We start from the raw sequence: 19534 nt of genomic DNA, 5'->3' as shown, positions 1-19534 counted from the left end.
GACCCTTGCGCTTGCATCTACATTATTCGACTCCAATAATGCTACAACACTGCCAAGCACGACTTGACATCAATATAAAACATTGTAATATAAACCGATCTAATTTCAATGCAAATCAGCCCTGGTGTATATGGATATCGTGCCATCGAATATTGTCATTTCAAGAGATTCACCAGACACAGCGCAAATGACGTCAGGGGCGGCGTGGACTATCACGTCGAATGGCCATCCAGAAGGGAGTCAACTCTAGAAATCCAACAAGATGTCATCCTTGATGCTAAGTAATAGCTTTGACTTTGCTAGTACGCATCCAGCAAGGATCGAGTAATGATTGATCTAAAGAAATTCACACACGTCATGGTGCTGGCCCACCATGTGGCGGACAGCCATACCCAAACCAGCATTATATAGAAGGCTATCGCGACCTTAGTCTCATGAGAATATCTGTTTAATAGCAAACTTCCTCTTAGCGTCAAGCTTATCACTAACACAAAAGTCATATTTCCGTCGAATACAGCAACAACATGGTCAATCCCAACCAAAAGACCGGTGCTGAAACTCATACGGATGAGCAAAAGCGACACTTTTATGACAGCCTCACTGAAGACCAGAAGAAGAAGCAGACCTTTGGCGAATGGGTGAAAGAGGCATACAATGACCAATATGAAAAGTGGATGCCGTGGCTCGAGGAGCAGTATCTGAAATGGTTCGGCAAGGGCGATAATAAGGCTTCATATGTCGCCAAAGGTAAGAAATCTCCCTTTCTCATCTATATAAGATAAATGACCTTGAGCATCTCATAGACTAACATGAGCCCGGCTAGATACCCTCTCCAAGTCCAAAGTCACCGGCATTAAACAGATTGACCAGGTGCAAGACGATGTCAACAATCTGGCCGGCAACCAGCTCGGCGAAAACGGATTCCTTGCCCCTGTCGGCAACATGATCTCCAAAGAAGGAATCAATCGCGCCGAGAGAAACGGTAAAGACGAGGATGGCTCATATAACGGTCCGCTCGGCGGCGTCACAGACCCTGTGGCGGACTGGGCCAAGGGTGCTGGTCAGAGTGTCAGTTCTGGGGCACAGACTGTGGGAAATTCCATTTCCGGAGGATTTCAGAGTGCGGGAAACTGGTTTACAGGCTCGTCCAGCAAAGAACAGCGGTCGTGATGCAGGAATATGGGAGCGATGTTTGACGACTGATGATGTTGATTTGCCTATGCATGGTTTGCAAGAGATACCAGCACTTCTGTACCAGCACTTTTGATCTCATTAATTGATCATGTATCAATTTAACCTGTATATCCATGTTCTGTTGTTTCCATAGGGCAGTGTCCAACGAGTATAAGGTCCGAGGTACAGGATGAAGGCGACGGTGCCTGCGGTGGCATTGTAAACAGACGTCTCCATCCTGATGGTCTTGCTCTCTGTGACGCTCTCCTTGCTCATGGTCTCATAACCTTCCTGATTACGGAGTATGCTATGGCAGCCATCTTGATGAATAATTGTGGAGAGCCTTTGCGACAGACAGCGTGTTGCTACTTTCGTTGTCGGGGCTGCTGGCTTGGATTTCCTTAGACTACCTTCGTTTGGCTGCCGCTCGGGTATAACACTGCGTACTGAGGACATTGGTCCAAGATCTATGTCTATATACATGTTCAGCGCGGCCGTAGCTTTATCTTCTTCTAAACGTCCGGTCCGGCTTTAGCCGCCAGCGCGGCTTGTTTCAGTCGCCTTTCTTCGCGTTCACTATACCGGTCCGCAAAGAGATCAAGGTGAGGCCGCATCAAGATTGTGTACTTTACAAACTCTTCCATGCAATCAACCAAGCGATCCCGGTTACCGCTTGGCATGAGATGATAGTCTCCCGGTTGACCGGCATCCGGGAAGTGCGTGTATGCCTTTGGTATTGAGCTTTGATTCGGGATCACAAACATGCGCATCCACCGCCCCAGGATCCGGAGCGAGTTGACGGCATTGAACGATTGGGATCCTCCACATACTTGAGCGATGGCTAGGGTACGACCTTGAGTGGGTCGAATGCTGCCGGTCGACAGGGGAATCCAGTCGATCTGGTTTTTAAAGACAGCAGTCTGGGGAGGATCAGTAGTGCTCTCTGGAAGACTTTGGATGGCGAAGAACTGACCAGGTTGCCGTGTTGCTCGGGGGTCACCCACAGATGACCGTCGCTCCATGTGCTCAATTCGCGCAGCTCTTGGACCTTGGGGTGCGTATGTTGGACGTCGTCCTTGACCGGTAGACCCTCTGGATTAAAAACTCGGACATCACAACCGAGTCGGAAGAGGATTCGACTGGCCTCAAACGCTACGAGCTTCGAGTACGATCTATCAACAATGTTAGCCTCGGATGCATGGCAGGAATACTGCGTGTTGAAGGGGTCCACACCTCTTCCGCAACGAACCATACAAAACTAAAACCTTGATACGTTTCTGAGTCGTCCTGAGATCCTTTTCCGCCATGTCCAGCACGGCGTCGAGTTCCAAGCGATTGGCCCAGTCCTCAGCTGCTTGCTGTGGATTCAGGAGGAAGGGGCGATATTTCTCGCGGATTTTCGGGTCATCTTCATTTTTGGGAATGGCTAGCGTCCTGAAAGAGGGTTGCGGTGTCTGTATATGTTCATGTTTGACCTCATGTAGGGTCACTGTGGCGGAATGTGTCATTCTGCTGCTAATGAAAGAGAATGGGACAAGGGTCGGAGTGGATATTCTGATGACTCTCGGGGTCAAGCAATTCATTGAGCGCATATGGATTAAGTCTGATACGAGGAAAAAGATCTTGACAACTGCAACTTGACCCGAACCAGGAACTTCTGTCAATTAATGCCAACGTTATGTCCGGCAAATCCTTATCAGATGCATTTGTCTATTGAGCATGTCATCGCCGACTGCTGATTGGCTGACCGATTCAATACCCGAGAGCAACTCAGAAACATCTCACTTTGGATGGTCCACAAAAGTGTGGAGGACAATACTGAAACCTAGCAAGAGAGGCCCATGTCCAGTGCATTGACTGGCTCCTTTAAAGCTATCTGCCGATAATAGAAGAGGAAAGGAATGCATCATTCCAGGTGCCAATGCCACTATCTTTAGCTGCCTTAGGGCATGGATTTGTCGAATGAATGAGATATTTCATGACCATGGATGTTATCATTACCATTGTAGCGCGCTAGGTGCATGACACTTCTCTTCCATGTGACTTGTCCCTATATTCTTCGCCGCTGTGAGCTCCTCGAAGAGTCTGTTCCCGAATTTTCGAAAGGCAGAAGTAATGCCACCGTGGCGGTACAGTCCTTGTTCCATTTGACTTAATTGGAATACAAACCTGAGCCCCTCAATGTGGATGACTTGCGCAAGGAGGTCAATTGATACCTCCGAGCCATCCTTCGCGGCGGCGTAGAACGACTCGTTAGGCATGGTAATGCCCAACAGGCCGAGATTGGGCATGTTCCGTTGAAAGATGAAGGCGAAGGATTTCGCGATCACACATTTGATCCCGCAGCCTGGAGATGCTGTTAGCAAGGACGCGTGAGAGTGGCATCACGTACCAAGCAATGCCATGACGGCCTGTTCACGCGACGATCCACAACCAAAGGCTTGACCAGCCACAACGATGTTGAAACCTTCTAGGGTCCGTTGACGGAATAACGGATGGGTGTGCTGTAGGCAATGCAGACCACTTTGCTCATTAGTTTTCATGTCCATCAAGAATTCAGCTGGTGCTAGCTGTGCATATTATCAGCAGGATGAAGCCTTGCAGAAGAATATGTGTAGGTAATTGAGCATACTGCATCTGTGTCGATGAAATCACCTAGAAGCTGTATCTTGCCACGCAGAGGTCCAGAAAACGGAGGTTCTTGCGTGGATCTGGAGAAGATACTTGATTCAGGTCTCTCCTGGGAAAAAGCTGGAGAGTTGTTTGGCTCAACATAGGTCAGATGAGATGCCGCGCTCATTCTCGCTGTCAGTCCAAAAGGCCCGCGCAACGACATCCATCGTGCCCAGTCGATCCCACAAAGCAAGTCATTAGGATCGGTCAATTTCATCTCGAATGAGGATGCAGCGACAGTTGCGCTAGAGACTAGATGGCCTATTGACCCTGCGGTGCATCTTCAGCTAAACAATCTGGATAGGCGGCACGCATGCAAACCTTTACCCATGCGATTCTCAAAATTCCGGTTCTGGGATGACAGCCAGACTTCTCCTGAAACTGCCTGATCTGCCGACATGCCAACACAATAGCTGCAGCCTGGGACCCCAATCTCAAAACCCGCCGCTTCGAAGACGCCGGTGAGGCATAATTCGCGTAGTCTATGCAGGATTGGCAATGATCCGGGTACCATCTTCCTCTTCCCATGGTTAACTGGCCGATAGCCTTTCTTCAGTCCTTGCTCTAGCACAAGAGCTGCAAGGATGAGGTCCTCCTCGGTTGTGGTGCAAGCTCCAATGAAGCAACCATCCAACTGCATTCCTGCGTAATCCGAGACAGGAACCACATCATCTGGTCTCGGGTATCGAGCAAAAAAGGATTGCACATTTGCAAGATCAATGTCGAGTTCTGCGGCGTACTGCGCATCGTTATCGGGTCGGAAGTACGTGATGAGATTCTTGTGTCGTTGTAAGCGCCTGTTGGCCACGAAGGCTCGCGTGATTTGATCAGGCACAAATATCCCGGTGATGCCACAGAGTTCCTTCATCAATCAGCAATGCATAAAGGCTTCAACTGCATCGACGTACCGCTGTCATGTTGCAAATAGCAAATCGAGCATCAGCCGACAAATACTGCACGCCGGCACCAGAGAACTCGACGATCCTATCGGAAGCGACAGTATTCCTCTTCAACTGCTGCAAGATGTATAGGATAACGTCTTTTCCACCGATCCCAGGCTTAGGTACACCCACAAGTCGGATGCTGATGGACTCGGGAACCTTGACCCACGTCTCCCCTGTCACCAAGGGCAAAGTCACATCTGCTGCCCCGAGCCCAATTGCCAGACATCCCAAGGCGCCAGAGGAGCACGTATGTGAGTCGGAGCCAATGATCAACATGCCAGGTTGCGCTCGTTCCCGGTAGAACTCGGTGTGGAGGATCGTATACTCAATCGTGTCAGCATCTCCTTGGAGGTCAGAGTGATCATTGACCAACGTTCATTCCCTGGTATTCGGTCAATTTGAATACTCGCTTTGCCCTCTCGCTTGCATCGATCAGCGCGCGAACTTTGGGAATTTGTCTGATCCGAGGATCTACGACATGATCACCGGCGAGCCAGAAGCGATCATTCCGATGGATCCCAGGCTTTCCTAGGTCGCTGTACGTCGTCTCCATGCCCTATTGAATTGGCTTAGTGGCGGAGAAGAAATCATTGAGGTGAATCCTCACGGCCCATGATGCCTCGGAGGCAATCACCCAATCGACATCGACCCGAATCAAATCTCCTGGCGCCACCCAGCCTCTATAAGCAACTTCGTGCCACGCAAAGATTTTCTCGCTTAGAGTCATCCCCCGCCGACCTGGGGGTCTTGATGCTACTGGAGCAGGCATTGACCTGGCCCTGTCCTCCGAATTAAGCGCTTCCAGCCAGGCAGATACCAGGAACAAAACCTCTGATTCTTGCTGCGCTGCCAAGTCGCTCGCATCGTCCAGACCCAGCCCTCCAAGGTCGTGCGGTTGGATGCACACGCGAAGCACATCGGCTAGAGCAGAGGATTCGCGGACGTGGCGCAGGTTTTGCAAAATCTCGGTCAGGTCTCTGAGGTGAGAAAGTAGTCCGATGGCAGACGCAATCTTTGCTTTGGAATACTTAGCTTTGCTCTCACCTACGGGGGATAGAAGCTAGAGTCGTCTTACTTGATGTATCGTCGAGTCGTATGTGCCTGGTTTGCTCAAGAATCCGGTATATCTGGACCGAACTGTTGTTATACGTTCCAGACATCTTGAATCCTCACATAAAGCTACTACTGAGAGCGCGTAGGCCGCTGCTGAGAGTTGTCGCTTGCAACGGAATCAGCCCCATAACCTAACCTTTTATTTCCTTGCGCTGACAACTGCTGTGCGACTGTCAGCCCGCTTGCGGCCCGGAAACGGGTCGTCCGAAACTCTGCAAGGGTAGAATTTGGGGATGACATGGCCAGCCATTAGCGATTAGTGACACAAGCATACTAATTGTGGAACGCCAATGGTGCGAGGAATTGGTAACATCGGTCGAATCTACAGTTTTGAGCTGTTGCTACTCGATGGAGCCGAAAAGGGACCTATCGTCAGTACCAGTAAACCGAGCACATTGCTGTGCCAGTATGGCAGAGCTGAGGCAGTGCCAATGCAAGGCTACTTTGACATATCAGCTGCATATAACGGAAATCTTATTGTTGTTACAGATATACTGGATCCCATGTATCGACCGGCATCGGTCGGAGCCCATCTAGAACTTGGTGTAGCGCAGGTAGGGCTTGACCTCTCGCACATTGCCAAACTTCTTCTTAGCGTCCTCGGTCGAGACGGAGGGCGGAACAATGACATCCTCGCCAACGGTCCAGTCGATGGGGGTAGCAATGCCCTTCTTGTCTGCTGCCTGCAGAGCGTCAATCACACGCAGGACCTCGGCGGAGTTACGACCAGTGGAAGCAGGGTAGAGCATTGTCAGACGGATCTTCTTCGCGGGATCGATGATGAAAACCGCACGGATGGTGAAAGGAATGCCCTTCTCGGCGATGTTGTCCAGGTCGCGTTGATCGATCATGTCGTAGAGGAAGGCGACCTTGCGCTCGGGATCGGCAATGATGGGGAACTGAACGGTGGTCGATGCGACCTCGTTGATATCCTTGACCCAGTCGCCGTGAGAGCTGAGATCGTCCGCGCTCTATACATCATCAATGAGTATGGTACCATGATTCAACTGAGAGGACTACCCACCAGACCGATCATCTTCACACCCCTCTTGTCAAATTCACCCTTCAGCTTGGCAAAGGCACCGAGTTCGGTCGTGCATACTGGGGTGAAGTCGGCGGGATGAGAGAAGAGAATGGTCCAGCTGTCTCCGATGAACTCGTGGAAATCAATCTCGCCGTGGGTGGTCTGAGCCTTGAAGTTCGGAGCTACAATACGTACGATATGTTAGCAGAATGTTTACAACCAAAGGAAAGAAGAGAATAAGATACCGGTTGAACCAAGACGCAGGCGAGGCTGTTCCTGGGGAACGGTCGCAAGAAATCTGCGACCGAAGGGCTGCACGAGGGGCTGGGCGCGCGGAAGCTGGCGAGAGAAAGCCACTCTTGAGACAGGGCCGGCTCTGGGGAGCGCAGAAAGAGCTCTCAAGCCGGTACGGGGTAGAATGGATGCCATTGTGCAGATCGACGAGAAACACTGGCTTCTGGGCAGTCAATTGAGGGCGGAAACGAGAGTGTACCTTCGATGGCTTTTGTCGGTGCTCGACTGACGCAACAACATCGGAGGGGCACGGCAGTACCAGGTGCTAACCATATTGGGAAACCCACTCGGAATGCCGTGCATGCCTGAGGCAGAACATTTCTTCCATCTACCTATGTCCTTGGTTGACCATGGATGTATGTATGTATGTATGTATGTATGTATGTATGGAAGCAAGGTGCTAAATCATCGTCGAAATTCACATTACGAATTGGATGGGTTGGATGGAGTGACTCTGCATTGCCCTTTCTGGAAAATGGTCTCTCTGCTGAGAAACACACGGTGAAGATGCGGGGGCCTGGGGCGCTAGCTCTATGGTGCAGAAAGAAATGGTAAGAGGCTTATGACTGGCTTCAACGGTCAACTTCAACGTTCGAGGCAGTCATGAGAGTTATGATGCTCTCTCTCATAGAGCAATGATGTACAGAGCCTGTTCCGGGCAAATCCAAGTCCATACTCCATACTGAACGGCCTCGTCAAGCATGCCCATGGTCGCACTGCATGATCCTTCATTCTTACATAAGACAATTACAGTAAAGAAAAGTGGGTTTGGGGGATATGATGCTCCGCTTTGATGTAGATTGACTACCGACGGGAGAGGTAAAATGCTTGTTTTCAGGGGCAGGCGTTGCCTTGTTGGTCGAGAGTCCGTCTGAGGTATCAGAGCTAAACTCCCGCCATGGTGAAGTTCGGCATCTGAAGACGTCGGCATCGATTTAGTGGCGACGATCAATACCACGTTGATCACCGAGCTGATTTCTAGGAGGTTTGAGGCTTGCATTAGTCCATGATACTGTGGTATCCTCATGTGCGTAGTATTCTTTCCGCTCCGTACTCCGCCGCGGTAATGCTTGTGGTGGTTCTAAAGATGCACCTTGACTGTTCGGGCCAATAATGCACTTGAAGAGGAGTCATGGCTTAATCCTTGCCATATCAAGTCCCGAGTTGGTATCAGCCTATGGGCTGACTGTGGGTATAAAGTCTTGAATACGCCCGTCTGTTCGAGACCTCTCATTCAGTGCCTCTGGCGACACCAGAAAGCAACCAAGAGCACGACACGGACTTATTTCTCTTTGACAATGCGTATATCTGTCGGTGCTCTGCTTGGCTTGACAGCCCTGAGTCATGCCACAACAGAGAAACGAGCCGCCTCTGCTTCGGCTTACTGTTCCAACTCGGCCGGCAACTACAAGCTGTCCTCCATCGCAGCTCCGGTTCAAGGGGCCGGAAACCCCGGCTCGGAATCGACCTGGCAATTGACCGTTGACGACACTTCGTCCGGTCACAAACAGACGATAGTTGGGTTCGGTGCTGCTGTCACTGATGCCACGGTCACCTCGTTCAACACTTTGTCCGCCTCCGTGCTGCAAGACTTGCTCAATAAACTGATGACACCTGCCGGGGCGAACTTTGCTTTGATGCGACATACTATTGGGGCTTCGGATCTGTCCGGTGACCCAGCCTACACGTACGATGACAATGGTGGGAAAGCGGATCCGTCACTGTCGGGATTCAACCTGGGGGACCGCGGAACGGCTATGGCCAAGATGTTGGCAACAATGAAGTCTCTGCAGCCCAACCTCAAGATCCTCGGCTCTCCCTGGAGTGCACCAGGATGGATGAAGCTGAACGGGGTCCTTGATGGCAATACGAACAACAACAACTTGAACGATGGATACCTAACCAGTGGGGGAACCGGTAGTACGGGGTATGCCAGTCAATTCGCGCAGTACTTTGTCAAGTACATTCAGGCCTATAAGAATCTCGGTGCTCACGTCGACGCGATTACCATCCAGAACGAGCCGCTGTTCAGCTCAGCGGGCTATCCCACCATGTATGTCTACGATTATGAGTCGGCACAGCTGATCCAGAACTACATCGGCCCCGCTCTTGCCAGCGCGGGGCTAGATACGGAAATCTGGGCTTATGACCACAACACAGGTCTGTGGTTATCGTTGAATTGATCTTCTAACAAAAGAAGCTGACAAGTTACAGATGTCCCGTCGTACCCCCAGACTGTCCTTAACCAGGCCGGTCAGTACGTCAAGTCGGTGGCCTGGCACTGCTACGCTCCCAACGTCGACTGGACCGTGCTCAGCCAGTTCCACAACACAAACCCTGGAGTGAAGCAATATATGACCGAGTGCTGGACTCCAGCATCTGGCGCATGGCATCAGGCGGCGGACTTCACCATGGGTCCCCTGCAGAACTGGGCCTCGGGAGTGGCAGCATGGACTCTGGGAACCAACGCTCAGGATGGTCCGCATCTGTCCACTGGCGGCTGCGCGACATGTCAAGGCTTGGTGACCATCAACAACGGAGGATACACGCTCAACACCGCATACTACATGATGGCGCAATTCAGCAAGTTCATGCCGCCTGGTGCGATTGTGCTCAATGGCAGTGGCAGCTACACGTACTCTGGCGGAGGCGGTATCCAGTCCGTGGCTTCCTTGAATCCCGATGGAACCCGCACTGTGGTTATTGAAAACACTTTTGGCAATGATGTCTATGTGACTGTCACTATGAAGAGCGGGCAGAAGTGGAGTGGGAACGCCCCTAGCCAATCCGTGACTACCTGGGTTCTTCCATCTGCTTGAAAAGAGTGTAGTTTCAGATGGTTAGATATGTATTGAAGAGTAGCGCTTGGAGACATCAATAGCCTTTTTCTAATTACATGTCGTGCAGCTTCCAATGCCTGCAGCTTCCAGTTGCGAGACAGCTTCTAATAATCTAGGAAGCCATTCATAGGGATAATAAAGGGGCCGATTCACGACTGTGAGGATATAGGGTTTTTGTTCTGGAGGTTGAAGACTTTGGAAACTCCCGCAGCAATCATTACCTCCTCTGACAATTCCGCCATGTTGATATGCGGGAATGAAGTGAATCCGTAACACGAGGGAAAGATAACCCTTGAAGGGTCTTCGCGCGTCGTGTATCTCCATGTTCTGGCCAGCCTTGCAAAAGGACGGCTGCTGAGTCCTTCAGCTTCTCGTAGCGTCAGGTGGCATAACGAGGTTCTGGGAGATCTTCCAAACGCAGCTCAGTCACAGTGTCATCCAGAAGCGGCAACGAGGAACAATCCACGGCCTTGACGAAATTTTGGAACTCTCTGCGACGCTCGCGTTAGGGGTTCTTTGCTCCAGTCCTTGGCAGATCTTACCCTTGGACGTTACTTTCACCCACCACGGGGAGTTGCCTCAATGGTAAATCAACATTTGGGAGAATATGTTAAGTTCAGGCTTTCCTTCTGTGAGATAGGCATCATTTTCACTATACGACTCGAGCTCGATTGATGATGGCGTCTGGTCCAGAGAAGATAACGCGTGTTCGAAGGAACGATGGCGGAAATGGCGGAGGATGGCCATATTCTATGTATGTACGGAGAATAATATACTACCCCTTGCATTCTGACTCTGGACGGCCATTTGATATCATCCTACAAGCCACCTTGGTTGGTCGCCATCCCATCACTGTCGCTCACAAGTGATGAACAGGATAGTGCTCTACCATCATACTGCTCGTCTGTATACCTGAATGCCCTAGCTTAACCCTATCGAAGCCAACCGCATAGACCAATGAAGATCGTAAAAACAATTGGATAGTCGACGGACCAGTGACCATTGATTTCTGACAGCATGCGTACCCTGGTAGGATGGTGGGTTCATTCCTGTTCTCGAATCCGGGGAAAGTCATGATGAATTCGCCACTCAACGAATGCGGGTCTGATGACAGCTTGATCATTCAGTCGCCCCCCGCAATTCTTTATTATCGAGACGTTGGCCTCCATCTCGCTGCTTTTGATGCTTGTAATGTCATAATGTCCACTGATTGACGAACTATATCCGTTCCCCGTCACAAAGCTATCAATTCATCTCCATCACCGGTTCAAGTCTACAGACATGTACCAAGCAATTGTCGGTCGTTCGAGGCCTCTCTTCAGTACTCTAAAGCAGAGGCTTCAAACTCCAGGTGCGCAACCTCTTGATGGCGAACCTCAACAAGAACCGAGTTAACCACAGGACGCCACCCTGTCTCAGACTCGAATCAAAGACGCAAGCACGTCGTTCGCTCGGATACCTACAAACAGCCAGGCCCTATTAGCGTCTCCTCCTTGCGTCTGCAGGGCCCTGCCTGGGTCTCAGCCGGCGGAGGCATCTATGCCACCTTGTTTGGGGTGTACCGGATGCTGCGCTCTATGCGACAACTAAGATATATCTAGCTTTGCTATCGCTTGACGCACGTTCGTCTCTTTTTAATTTGAAGTCTTTCGCTCTTTCACCACTTGCTCGACATGGCGTGTTGTTGATGGTCGGCATTGATCCGGGTATTTGTGGCTATATCCTGGAATTTCTGTGAAAGGCGTCGCTTACTTTACTGCTGGATTAAGTGTATAATAATACACATCGACCTCAAATGTCTTGACCGTCCTAATAATCATTGTGTGGCATGGAAAATACTCTATACTCCGTATATGTTGACGCTATTCCCCGTTGGGCGATTATGTTACTAATGAGAAAGATAAAGCAACTTGTCTCTTCCGATTGAACAGTGTTTACTCCCAGAGTAACTCCCATTCCATCAGGTTAGATCCACCTGCTTAGATCCATCTGCCAATCCTCAAGATCATGCCGCCGAGCGATCGCACATTTCTCGCCTTCCAACACAATGCCAAGCTCCACAATCTCCAAACCATCGTGAGGGGAATCTACCCTTTCGCAACCCTGGAAGAATCCAACCGCCAGCTCTTCAAGCAAGGCACCGATGAAGACTATGCGATCATCACAGAGCAGACCATTTTCCATCCCCAGGGAGGCGGACAGCCGTCCGACGAGGGCACCATGACCAGTGCCTCGGGTGGAGCGTTCACGGTCGCAGCCGTGCGCATGGACGCCGTCCGCGAGGGCCAAGTCCTCCACTTCGGTCGGTTTAATCAATCCTCCGTCGTCTTCTCCGAGGGAGACACGGTCGAACAGACGATAGACGCCGAGAAGCGTCTGCTGTACTCGCGGCTGCACACGGCTGGCCACGTCCTCGGCGCGGCGGTGCGGCATCTCCTGGAAAAGGAGGTGGAAGGGTTCGACGAGCTCAAGGCGTCGCATTTCCCTGACGCGGCGGCGTGTGAGTTCCAGGGCGCGATCGATGGGAAATGGAAAGATCCGATCCAGGCGAAAGTGAACGAGTTTATCGAGGCCAAGTTGCCCGTCGAGGTGGACTGGTGGGATGAGGAGGAGTTTCGCAGACGGGGCCTGGAGCGATTGCTGCCGGACCGCGGTGCAGTCGCTGTTGCTCCCGGCGAGAAGTTTCGCGTTGTCAACATCGTCGGAGCTGAGGTGTATCCCTGTGGAGGTACGCATGTCGAGACGACGGACCTGTGTGGATCAACTACGGTGAGGAAGATTACGAGGAAGGCTGGCAGGTCCAAGGTCAGCTATACCGTAGCCGATTGAATCAATCAATTGCGGTCATAAAGTAAAAAAAAAAAAAAGATAGAATACAGAAGAGTCAATATATATGATCTAACAAAAGGTGCAATCCAGAATGGTAAAAAGAGAAGACTCGAGCGTCTAATGACCTCTATGCGCGGTTGCTCACACAGAGGGACGAACGGAGAAAGCAGTTACAGTCCGCCAGCAGCGCAGATCTTCTTCGCCTCGGGCACACGCTTAGCATAGCGATCGGGATAAGCCGAGACTTGCACCTTCTGGCAAAGCTTGCCGACGTCCATCGTCTTCCAGCCGCTGATCTTCTTCATCTTGGCGAAGAACTGAGCGGCGGAGCGGGCAGGGTCCATGTCAGCGGCGATGTTGGGGTAGTAGATAGCACGTTGCTGGAAGATGCCGACGCTGTCGTAGTCGTGGCCGACGGCGTCATGGGGGTACTTCAGGGACTCGGGGACCTTGCTGTTGGCATAGATCAAGAGGTTGGACTGTCATCTCTTCTTAGTACGAGTATCAACAACACGGAGTCAGAGGATTGAAACTCACCTCGACCAAGCCGGTCGCAATAGCAGCCAGGCAACCCTGCCGACCAAGGCCTTCCTTCTTGGCCTCCCCGATGATCTTGCGGGCGTGAGAGGACTGTTTCGCAGAGAGACCGGGAAGGTTGCCGCTGCCACCATCGCTGCCGCCATCGCTGCCGCCATCGCAGTGCTTGGTGACATAGCCGGTGGTGCCGGTCTTCACGTAGTAATCGGCGACATAGCAGCCGTCGGAGGTCTTGTCCCAGAGCTTGTCGCCCTTGATGTCGGTGCCGGGCGCTTGGCAGACAATGGAGACCTCATGGCCCTTGGGGTAAGACTTGACCACGGGGTAGTTGGTGCCAGGGCCCGAGCGGCAGTTGACTCCATTGCCAGTGATGGGGTATGCGCTCACCAGGGTGGTGGCAAAGGAAAGGGCAACGAGAGGAAGGTACAACATGATGTCGGTTGATGTCAAGAGAGTCCTTGATGAGATTGTGCGAGACTACCGATGTTGATGCTGATGCTGATGAGAAGAACCAACTTCGAGGGTGTCAATGGTCCTTTATATAGCTGATCTGGACCATCATGTTCCTATTCATGATCCTTTCGGGATGTAAACCGCGAGTCGCAAGAGCCAGTAATGTCTCATACCCGAGCAGGGACATGGGGATTATCCATATCCTCGTATAGAGCAAGGGGAAGGGCAAATGAGAGTTGCCCTGGCCTGCCTGGGAAAGTACTTCAAACAGCCGTGTCCGTATACTACAAGGAATGCTCGCAGGATAAGGGCCCTGGGGAAAATTTTGGCCCCACCTGTAGGACTGATCAGGGTCCATCTCGTATGCATCTCGTGAAATATATCAACAACAATCCTAGCTTGGCCTGTTTTGGGTGGTCAGGATGGGCTGACTGATCTCGGATGCAACCATAATACGAAGCTTAGCGGTTCGTGTTCCTGCACAGGGACTGTCAGGGCACACTTTCGTATCCCAATTGCCAAAAATAGAGTCGTCTCGTGTCGATCAGTAGACATAGCCATTTTTAGACGCAGCACCTGCGACAATGATGGCTGGTCTGCACTCCGCAGAAATATGAGTGAGTGAGTATCTTGGCTGAGCCTTGATTTGCCTTGTTCCCTTGATATTCACAAGTTTTTACCAAGAGTCTCCGTCGGTGTAGAGAATGTCCAAGAATGTTTGGTGACTGCCCCCAGTCATTTCTCCGATTTCTAGCAAGCATGGCAACCTTGCTGTTTTTAAGAAGCAATCTATATTACCTCGTGAAACAAGAATGCAAGCCTCTAATCCCCTCACAATATATGGCGGAAATTAAACGGATCTGATATCACGGCAGATTCTCGACCTTTATGACTCGTGCTAAGCCTATCCACTGACTGGCACTGAACGACATCTCGAGTCAAGGAGTGGGCTAAATCAATCCAAACGCTTCCTGACTGTCTTCCACAAGGCTTAAGTGTAAGAGATTGGACCAAAACGAACAGCCGAAGCATACGATGCTACGCAGATTAGAACTGACGAGAGTGGGCGTAGCCTCCACTATTGTTACATCATAGTCGGACAATATTTACTAATAAATGTACCTAATACTTGACAAAGATATTGTGGCATGAAGAAATTCAATCTGAACGGCACCATTCAACGGATCTCACCAGAGACTTCCTCACATCGCATCGATCGGACAAGCCTCGACACTCACTGTCGTAGTGATGGTCTTGACACGAGGACCACGACCACCGCTGCCCTCACCAGGGGCGGGGGTCATAATCGGGGCCGGAGTCGGGGTGGGAACCTTGTCCAAGGTCACAGGGTGGGCGTAGTCTGAACACCAACCAATAGTCTTAGGCACGATTCCGGGCTTCACATATTTGGAGGTTGCAGAGGAGGTGGTGGTGGTGGTGGTGCTGGGCAAAGGAGAAGAGGAGACGTGGGAGGAAGATGGATGGAAAAGACGGGAGCTGGAACCGGTAGGGCTCACCGTGACATAAACGGTAGACGCCGCAGCGCTGGGGCAGGTGGACGGCGTGGGCACCGGGGCAGGGTCGACGCAGGGCTCGACAGGCTCGGAGACGGTGAACTTGTCGCCCTGCGCGAAGATGATGTAGACGTTGGTGCCGTTGATGCCGCTGATCTGGTAGCCCCATTCGGGGTTGGTGTCGCAGGGGATCTGAACGGAGTAGGACAGATCGGCCGTGGGGATGTCCAGGGCCAGCGGCACATAAGTCGGAGGCCAGGAGACAAAGTTCCAAAGGTAGAGGCTGAAGTTGGTGGGATCGGTGTCGACGCTGGTCCACCGGACGGTCACAGTGGACCCCGCTGCGTAGGTGATGTTGGCTGCAGGACTGGTGATGTTGATGGCCGCAGCCAGCGAGCCAAGCGAAACAACCAGGGGGATCACGGAGCGCATCATGTTGATCCTCGTGTTCTTATTGGTTTGATCTTGGTGGGTATGGGTTTCAGGATCTACTGGGGGAAGAAATGGTCGATAGAACAAAAAACACGTCTAAAAACGAATGGACTTGAAAAGGAGTGACTGTTATGCAAAGCAAAGAATGACTAGTAGTTGGAATCGACTGAGGCTTTGACAGTTGGAAGAGGGGGAAAGGGGACTACGAGGGTTAAGTATGGAGTACGGAGGACGGGACTGCTCTAAGCTTCTACTATCATCCCCGGAAATGAACCACAGTCGTGGCAGCGCCGACAAACCCATGATCACAAAGAGAGAGCGACACTGGATCGACTGTCATCTCAAGGCCCTGGAACTGTGTCCTCCCGTAACCTCTTTGGGACAGTCCATTTCTCCTAGTATGGACAGTGATTGGCCGTGTTCGAGACTGTTCCTGGGCCTGAACTCGGCTAATTTCTTGGCTAGCAATTCAGGGGGCGCAATTGGTTCAGAATCTCGTGCTCATTTCCAGAAAGGAATTGGATTACTATTAGTAGAAATTAAGGTGGGATCGTCTACAAATCACCCTCACACTTACGGAGTAGATAGGTTCCAGAAGTCCAGGATTGGTTACTTGTGGCTCTCAGGAGCGCTGTGGAATTCACCCTATTTCTCCCCCGCTTATTACAAGATCTTTGCGGGAGACAAGGTAACCGTGCCGAGGATTGTCATTATTCTCATTCCACTCCCGGTCCTGCTGGTTGCTCGGTCATGGTGCACTCAACAGACACCACTGGGGACCTCAGTACTTCCCACCCGGTTCCTTGAGCTATACTTCGCCCCAGCACCCAATCCCCGCTTGGCAAATGCCGTCCAAATCTCACACTGGTTCTCGCCACCAGTCAGAGCAGTATCAGCATCGAGGATGGCGTCACGGGCCTGGACAAAGTTGGGGTTGCATGGTTGCCTGTTTGTCATTAGCGGTGTCAACATAACCGGTGAAGGATTCTCCGCACGTACAATGCCATCCCATCCATGACTAGTTTCATGGCAAGGTACTTGCCGTCCGTCGGCACCCCATCGCGCAGGGTAGGCTTCGGCGCATCATTCTTGCCGTGCTTATCGATCAAATTCCACAACACCTCGTACAGCATGGATGCCCAGACCGTGCCAATGGCGTGCACCGCGTTCAGCGAGTTGACGCTGGTGTACGTTAGAGGGTTGGTGCTCAGCGAGGTCGAGTACGGGTACTGGCGGATTCCGCCTGCCCGGTTGGAAGCCCATTCGCCCATGGTGTAGTCGGTCGAGCGCTTGTCGCCGGGCTTCAGACGGATGGCCGTCGCCATGAAATCACTCCAGCCTTCGCCCATGCCGCCTGACTCGAGGGCGTTCAGGCAGTTGGAGTTGGCAGGGCCGCCAGTGAGTCGGTTGGAAACTGAAAAAAGGGGTGAGTCGTGTGTCAATAAAACCAGCAAGGTAATACGTACGACCGTGAGTATACTCGTGGATCACGATTCCAGCCTCAAAGGAGCCGTCGCGGTACGGCGTCGACTCGGTCCAGACGTACATGCGCATGCGGCCGGGCTGGCCATCAGGAGGAGTGGCAAAGTTGGCGTTGTTGGTGCCAGAGCCGTCCTGGGCGTTCAGGATGACATAGTCATTTCCCAGGCCGCCTTGCCCGTTAGTGTTGTACTCGAAGTTACCGGCCTTTTCGGTGAAGCCCAGGGTGTAAAGCAGATCATGGTAGATATTGGCCGTGTAGAAGAGCTGGATGATCGATGCGTCGATGTAGGATGATGGCGGCGACGAGCTCACACTATAGGGATACTTGAATGACAGGCTCGAGCTGCTAGGGCGGTAGTTGTTCAGGTAGCTCGACCCACCGCTGGGATTGGATTGCGCGATGCCGTTGTTGCCGCGCGAAGTGGTATAATTTGTGCTGCCATCACTGATCCAGGTGAATTCCGACGCGACCGAGTCCCAAGGATCCTTGATCACCGTCCGCTCGCCCTCTGTTGGGTCATTAATGCCCCATGCGCTGCACCATGTCAGTCAGGCTCTTCTGCTGGAGGGTTGGTCCCATACTCACTATACTTGGTAGTCGGCTTCAGCAACATAGTCCACCACACCGTGGATCTCCTCGCCGCTCTTGGCATCGATGTAGGTCAACAGCCAGTTGCTATCAATGTCGGTCTCAACTCTCCATGCCAAGGCGAGGGTTCCATCGTCTTTGACAAAGTATACCAGTTTGGCTTTGGGATCAGAGACAGTGCCAGAGACCCCTTTGAAAACATACGACTCCTTCTCCTCTGTGCTCTCGGACGACGCGCTATCCACAGTGATGGGCAGCTGTAGTGTATTTGTAGTTCCCTTGAGAGCAGTCACAGGGTCGGAGAAGTCACGCTTGGTCAATGCAGCCGAGCTGGGGATCTGTCCGGTATAGAAAGAGTTGCCATACGAAAAGACCTTTCCATCTTTTCCGACCTTGCACCCCTGTCAGCAAGAGAGATACACGGCACTGAATCATAACGTACGTTGACATTGAAGTCAGCATTGTCGATATCGAGACCGTTGGCCGTCTGGCGGAAATGGACATGGGCAACGCCGTTGTCACCAACATAGTGATCGTCGACCACGCGGAAAGTCGCATCAGGGGCAATCATCTTGACATGTTGCGTCGCCACCTCCACATAGCTTTGCGGCTTGAAAGGGGCAAAGGAGGACGGGGCCTCAATGACGGTCTCTGTGGCATTGACGTACTTGGCCAGGGACTTCAAGCGGAAAGCATTCAGATCAACAGTACGACGATTGAGTCCGTAAGACTGGTGAGCGGGATGGGCAAAGACAGAAGCAGGTAGGGCAAGAGCCCCAGCCAGAAGAAGGCCGCGCATGTTGAGGATGTGATCTGGCGAAGAACGATGCCGGATTCAAAAGCGGATGCTTCTAGCGACTCTCTGAGCTTCAGCCGAGTATTTGTACTCGAGCATCTGGCGTTTTTGGTTCTGCATCCCCTATCTACTCCATGCCATTCTCATTGTGATCCAGCGTAGAACCGTCCGTTCTTGGCCCGACCCAGTCCGGAGCTATTCACATCATGGGATATTGCAAGTCGATATCTTCCGGTTCCCCGCCTCGCACTCCGAGACAGTTGCATTAGCAGAGACACTGCATAGTGTTCACCTATAAGCATTGCGGACTGTATGCACAATCGAGTGCACGCCGCGTGAGAATTGGTGGAGATAACGATCTGCATGGTTGATTGGAAGTGGGCGAGGGACGCAATCTTCATGAAGATTTCAGGGACCTGTCCGTCGGATGTCCGCGCTGCTTTGCTGCTGAATTCACTGCACCAAGACTTTTATATTGCAGCCGGTACATGCCGGTGTTGGAGCGTACAATAGGGGAAGTAAACGCCGCGACTTGGCTCGCTGCGTCCAATTGGAACGCATGCATTCTCCGTCGGTCTGACTGGAGAAAATGCTTGGCAATTTCTTGGGTTACATAGATGATTCTTAGCAGCGCTATGCTGCTGCAGGTCATAATATAGTGAGGGCGTTTCGCCGGGACCTCGTGATAGGAATTTCACCTGATGCGAGGAACGAGAGCTGCAGTCATGCGAGCTGAAGAGTCCCTTAGGTGTTTATTCTCTTGGCAGCTTGATTCTTGGCTCATGGAAATCCGACCGGAAACCGGAAGCCCTGACTCAAATAGTCATTGAAACAATATCTT

General features: G+C 51.8%; 9 protein-coding genes across 9 annotated transcripts; 3 read left to right on the top strand and 6 right to left on the bottom strand.

The window, feature by feature from the left end:
- The first annotated feature begins 407 nt into the window (after positions 1–407).
- AFUA_8G07160 (uncharacterized protein) lies at positions 408–1505 on the top strand. The gene is made up of 2 exons (XM_742421.2): positions 408–747; positions 824–1505. The coding sequence occupies exons 1-2, from the start codon at positions 525–527 to the stop codon at positions 1168–1170; spliced, it is 570 nt and encodes a 189-aa protein (XP_747514.1). The 5' UTR covers positions 408–524; the 3' UTR covers positions 1171–1505.
- A 5-nt stretch (positions 1506–1510) lies between these two features.
- On the bottom strand, positions 1511–2681 carry arsH (uncharacterized protein; the record flags this gene model as incomplete). Its single annotated transcript, XM_077805346.1, has 3 exons — positions 1511–2093; positions 2147–2345; positions 2407–2681. The coding sequence occupies 3 exons, from the start codon at positions 2679–2681 to the stop codon at positions 1686–1688; spliced, it is 882 nt and encodes a 293-aa protein (XP_077661472.1). The 3' UTR covers positions 1511–1685.
- A 489-nt stretch (positions 2682–3170) lies between these two features.
- On the bottom strand, positions 3171–6243 carry acoC (uncharacterized protein; the record flags this gene model as incomplete). The annotated part of the gene is made up of 8 exons (XM_077805345.1): positions 5866–6243; positions 5398–5807; positions 5164–5346; positions 4755–5114; positions 4168–4708; positions 3806–4107; positions 3566–3743; positions 3171–3520 (listed from the first exon to the last, which is right to left on the bottom strand). Exons 1-8 carry the CDS (start codon positions 5948–5950, stop codon positions 3171–3173), a joined length of 2409 nt encoding a protein of 802 aa, XP_077661471.1. The 5' UTR covers positions 5951–6243.
- Positions 6244–6360: 117 nt separating this feature from the next.
- On the bottom strand, positions 6361–7543 carry AFUA_8G07130 (peroxiredoxin). Its single transcript, XM_742418.2, has 3 exons — positions 7173–7543; positions 6928–7109; positions 6361–6874 (listed from the first exon to the last, which is right to left on the bottom strand). Exons 1-3 carry the CDS (start codon positions 7354–7356, stop codon positions 6437–6439), a joined length of 804 nt encoding a protein of 267 aa, XP_747511.1. The 5' UTR covers positions 7357–7543; the 3' UTR covers positions 6361–6436.
- A 332-nt stretch (positions 7544–7875) lies between these two features.
- Positions 7876–10135, top strand: neg1 (glycoside hydrolase family 30 protein). The gene is made up of 2 exons (XM_742417.2): positions 7876–9381; positions 9436–10135. Exons 1-2 carry the CDS (start codon positions 8520–8522, stop codon positions 10038–10040), a joined length of 1467 nt encoding a protein of 488 aa, XP_747510.1. The 5' UTR covers positions 7876–8519; the 3' UTR covers positions 10041–10135.
- Positions 10136–11223: 1088 nt separating this feature from the next.
- AFUA_8G07110 (putative alanine--tRNA ligase) lies at positions 11224–12920 on the top strand. Its single transcript, XM_742416.2, has 2 exons — positions 11224–11412; positions 11481–12920. The coding sequence occupies exon 2, from the start codon at positions 12069–12071 to the stop codon at positions 12888–12890; it is 822 nt and encodes a 273-aa protein (XP_747509.1). The 5' UTR covers positions 11224–11412; positions 11481–12068; the 3' UTR covers positions 12891–12920.
- A 38-nt stretch (positions 12921–12958) lies between these two features.
- Positions 12959–13859, bottom strand: AFUA_8G07100 (SH3 domain-containing protein; the record flags this gene model as incomplete). The annotated part of the gene is made up of 2 exons (XM_742415.2): positions 12959–13369; positions 13428–13859. The coding sequence occupies 2 exons, from the start codon at positions 13857–13859 to the stop codon at positions 13061–13063; spliced, it is 741 nt and encodes a 246-aa protein (XP_747508.1). The 3' UTR covers positions 12959–13060.
- Positions 13860–14833: 974 nt separating this feature from the next.
- On the bottom strand, positions 14834–16128 carry AFUA_8G07090 (GPI anchored serine-threonine rich family protein). Its single transcript, XM_742414.2, has one exon. The coding sequence runs from the start codon at positions 15827–15829 to the stop codon at positions 15083–15085; it is 747 nt and encodes a 248-aa protein (XP_747507.1). The 5' UTR covers positions 15830–16128; the 3' UTR covers positions 14834–15082.
- A 206-nt stretch (positions 16129–16334) lies between these two features.
- On the bottom strand, positions 16335–19180 carry mep (extracellular metalloproteinase). Its single transcript, XM_742413.2, has 5 exons — positions 18340–19180; positions 17895–18289; positions 17293–17843; positions 16826–17240; positions 16335–16772 (listed from the first exon to the last, which is right to left on the bottom strand). The coding sequence occupies exons 1-5, from the start codon at positions 18694–18696 to the stop codon at positions 16586–16588; spliced, it is 1905 nt and encodes a 634-aa protein (XP_747506.1). The 5' UTR covers positions 18697–19180; the 3' UTR covers positions 16335–16585.
- Between the last annotated feature and the right edge of the window lie 354 nt (positions 19181–19534).

The sequence above is a fragment of the Aspergillus fumigatus genome, chromosome 8, assembly GCF_000002655.1.
Source record: "Aspergillus fumigatus Af293 chromosome 8, whole genome shotgun sequence".
In the NCBI taxonomy this organism is placed as follows: Eukaryota; Fungi; Ascomycota; class Eurotiomycetes; order Eurotiales; family Aspergillaceae; genus Aspergillus; species Aspergillus fumigatus.
Note: the sequence above shows the minus strand (reverse complement) of the source record. Positions and strands in the feature narration are given on the sequence as shown.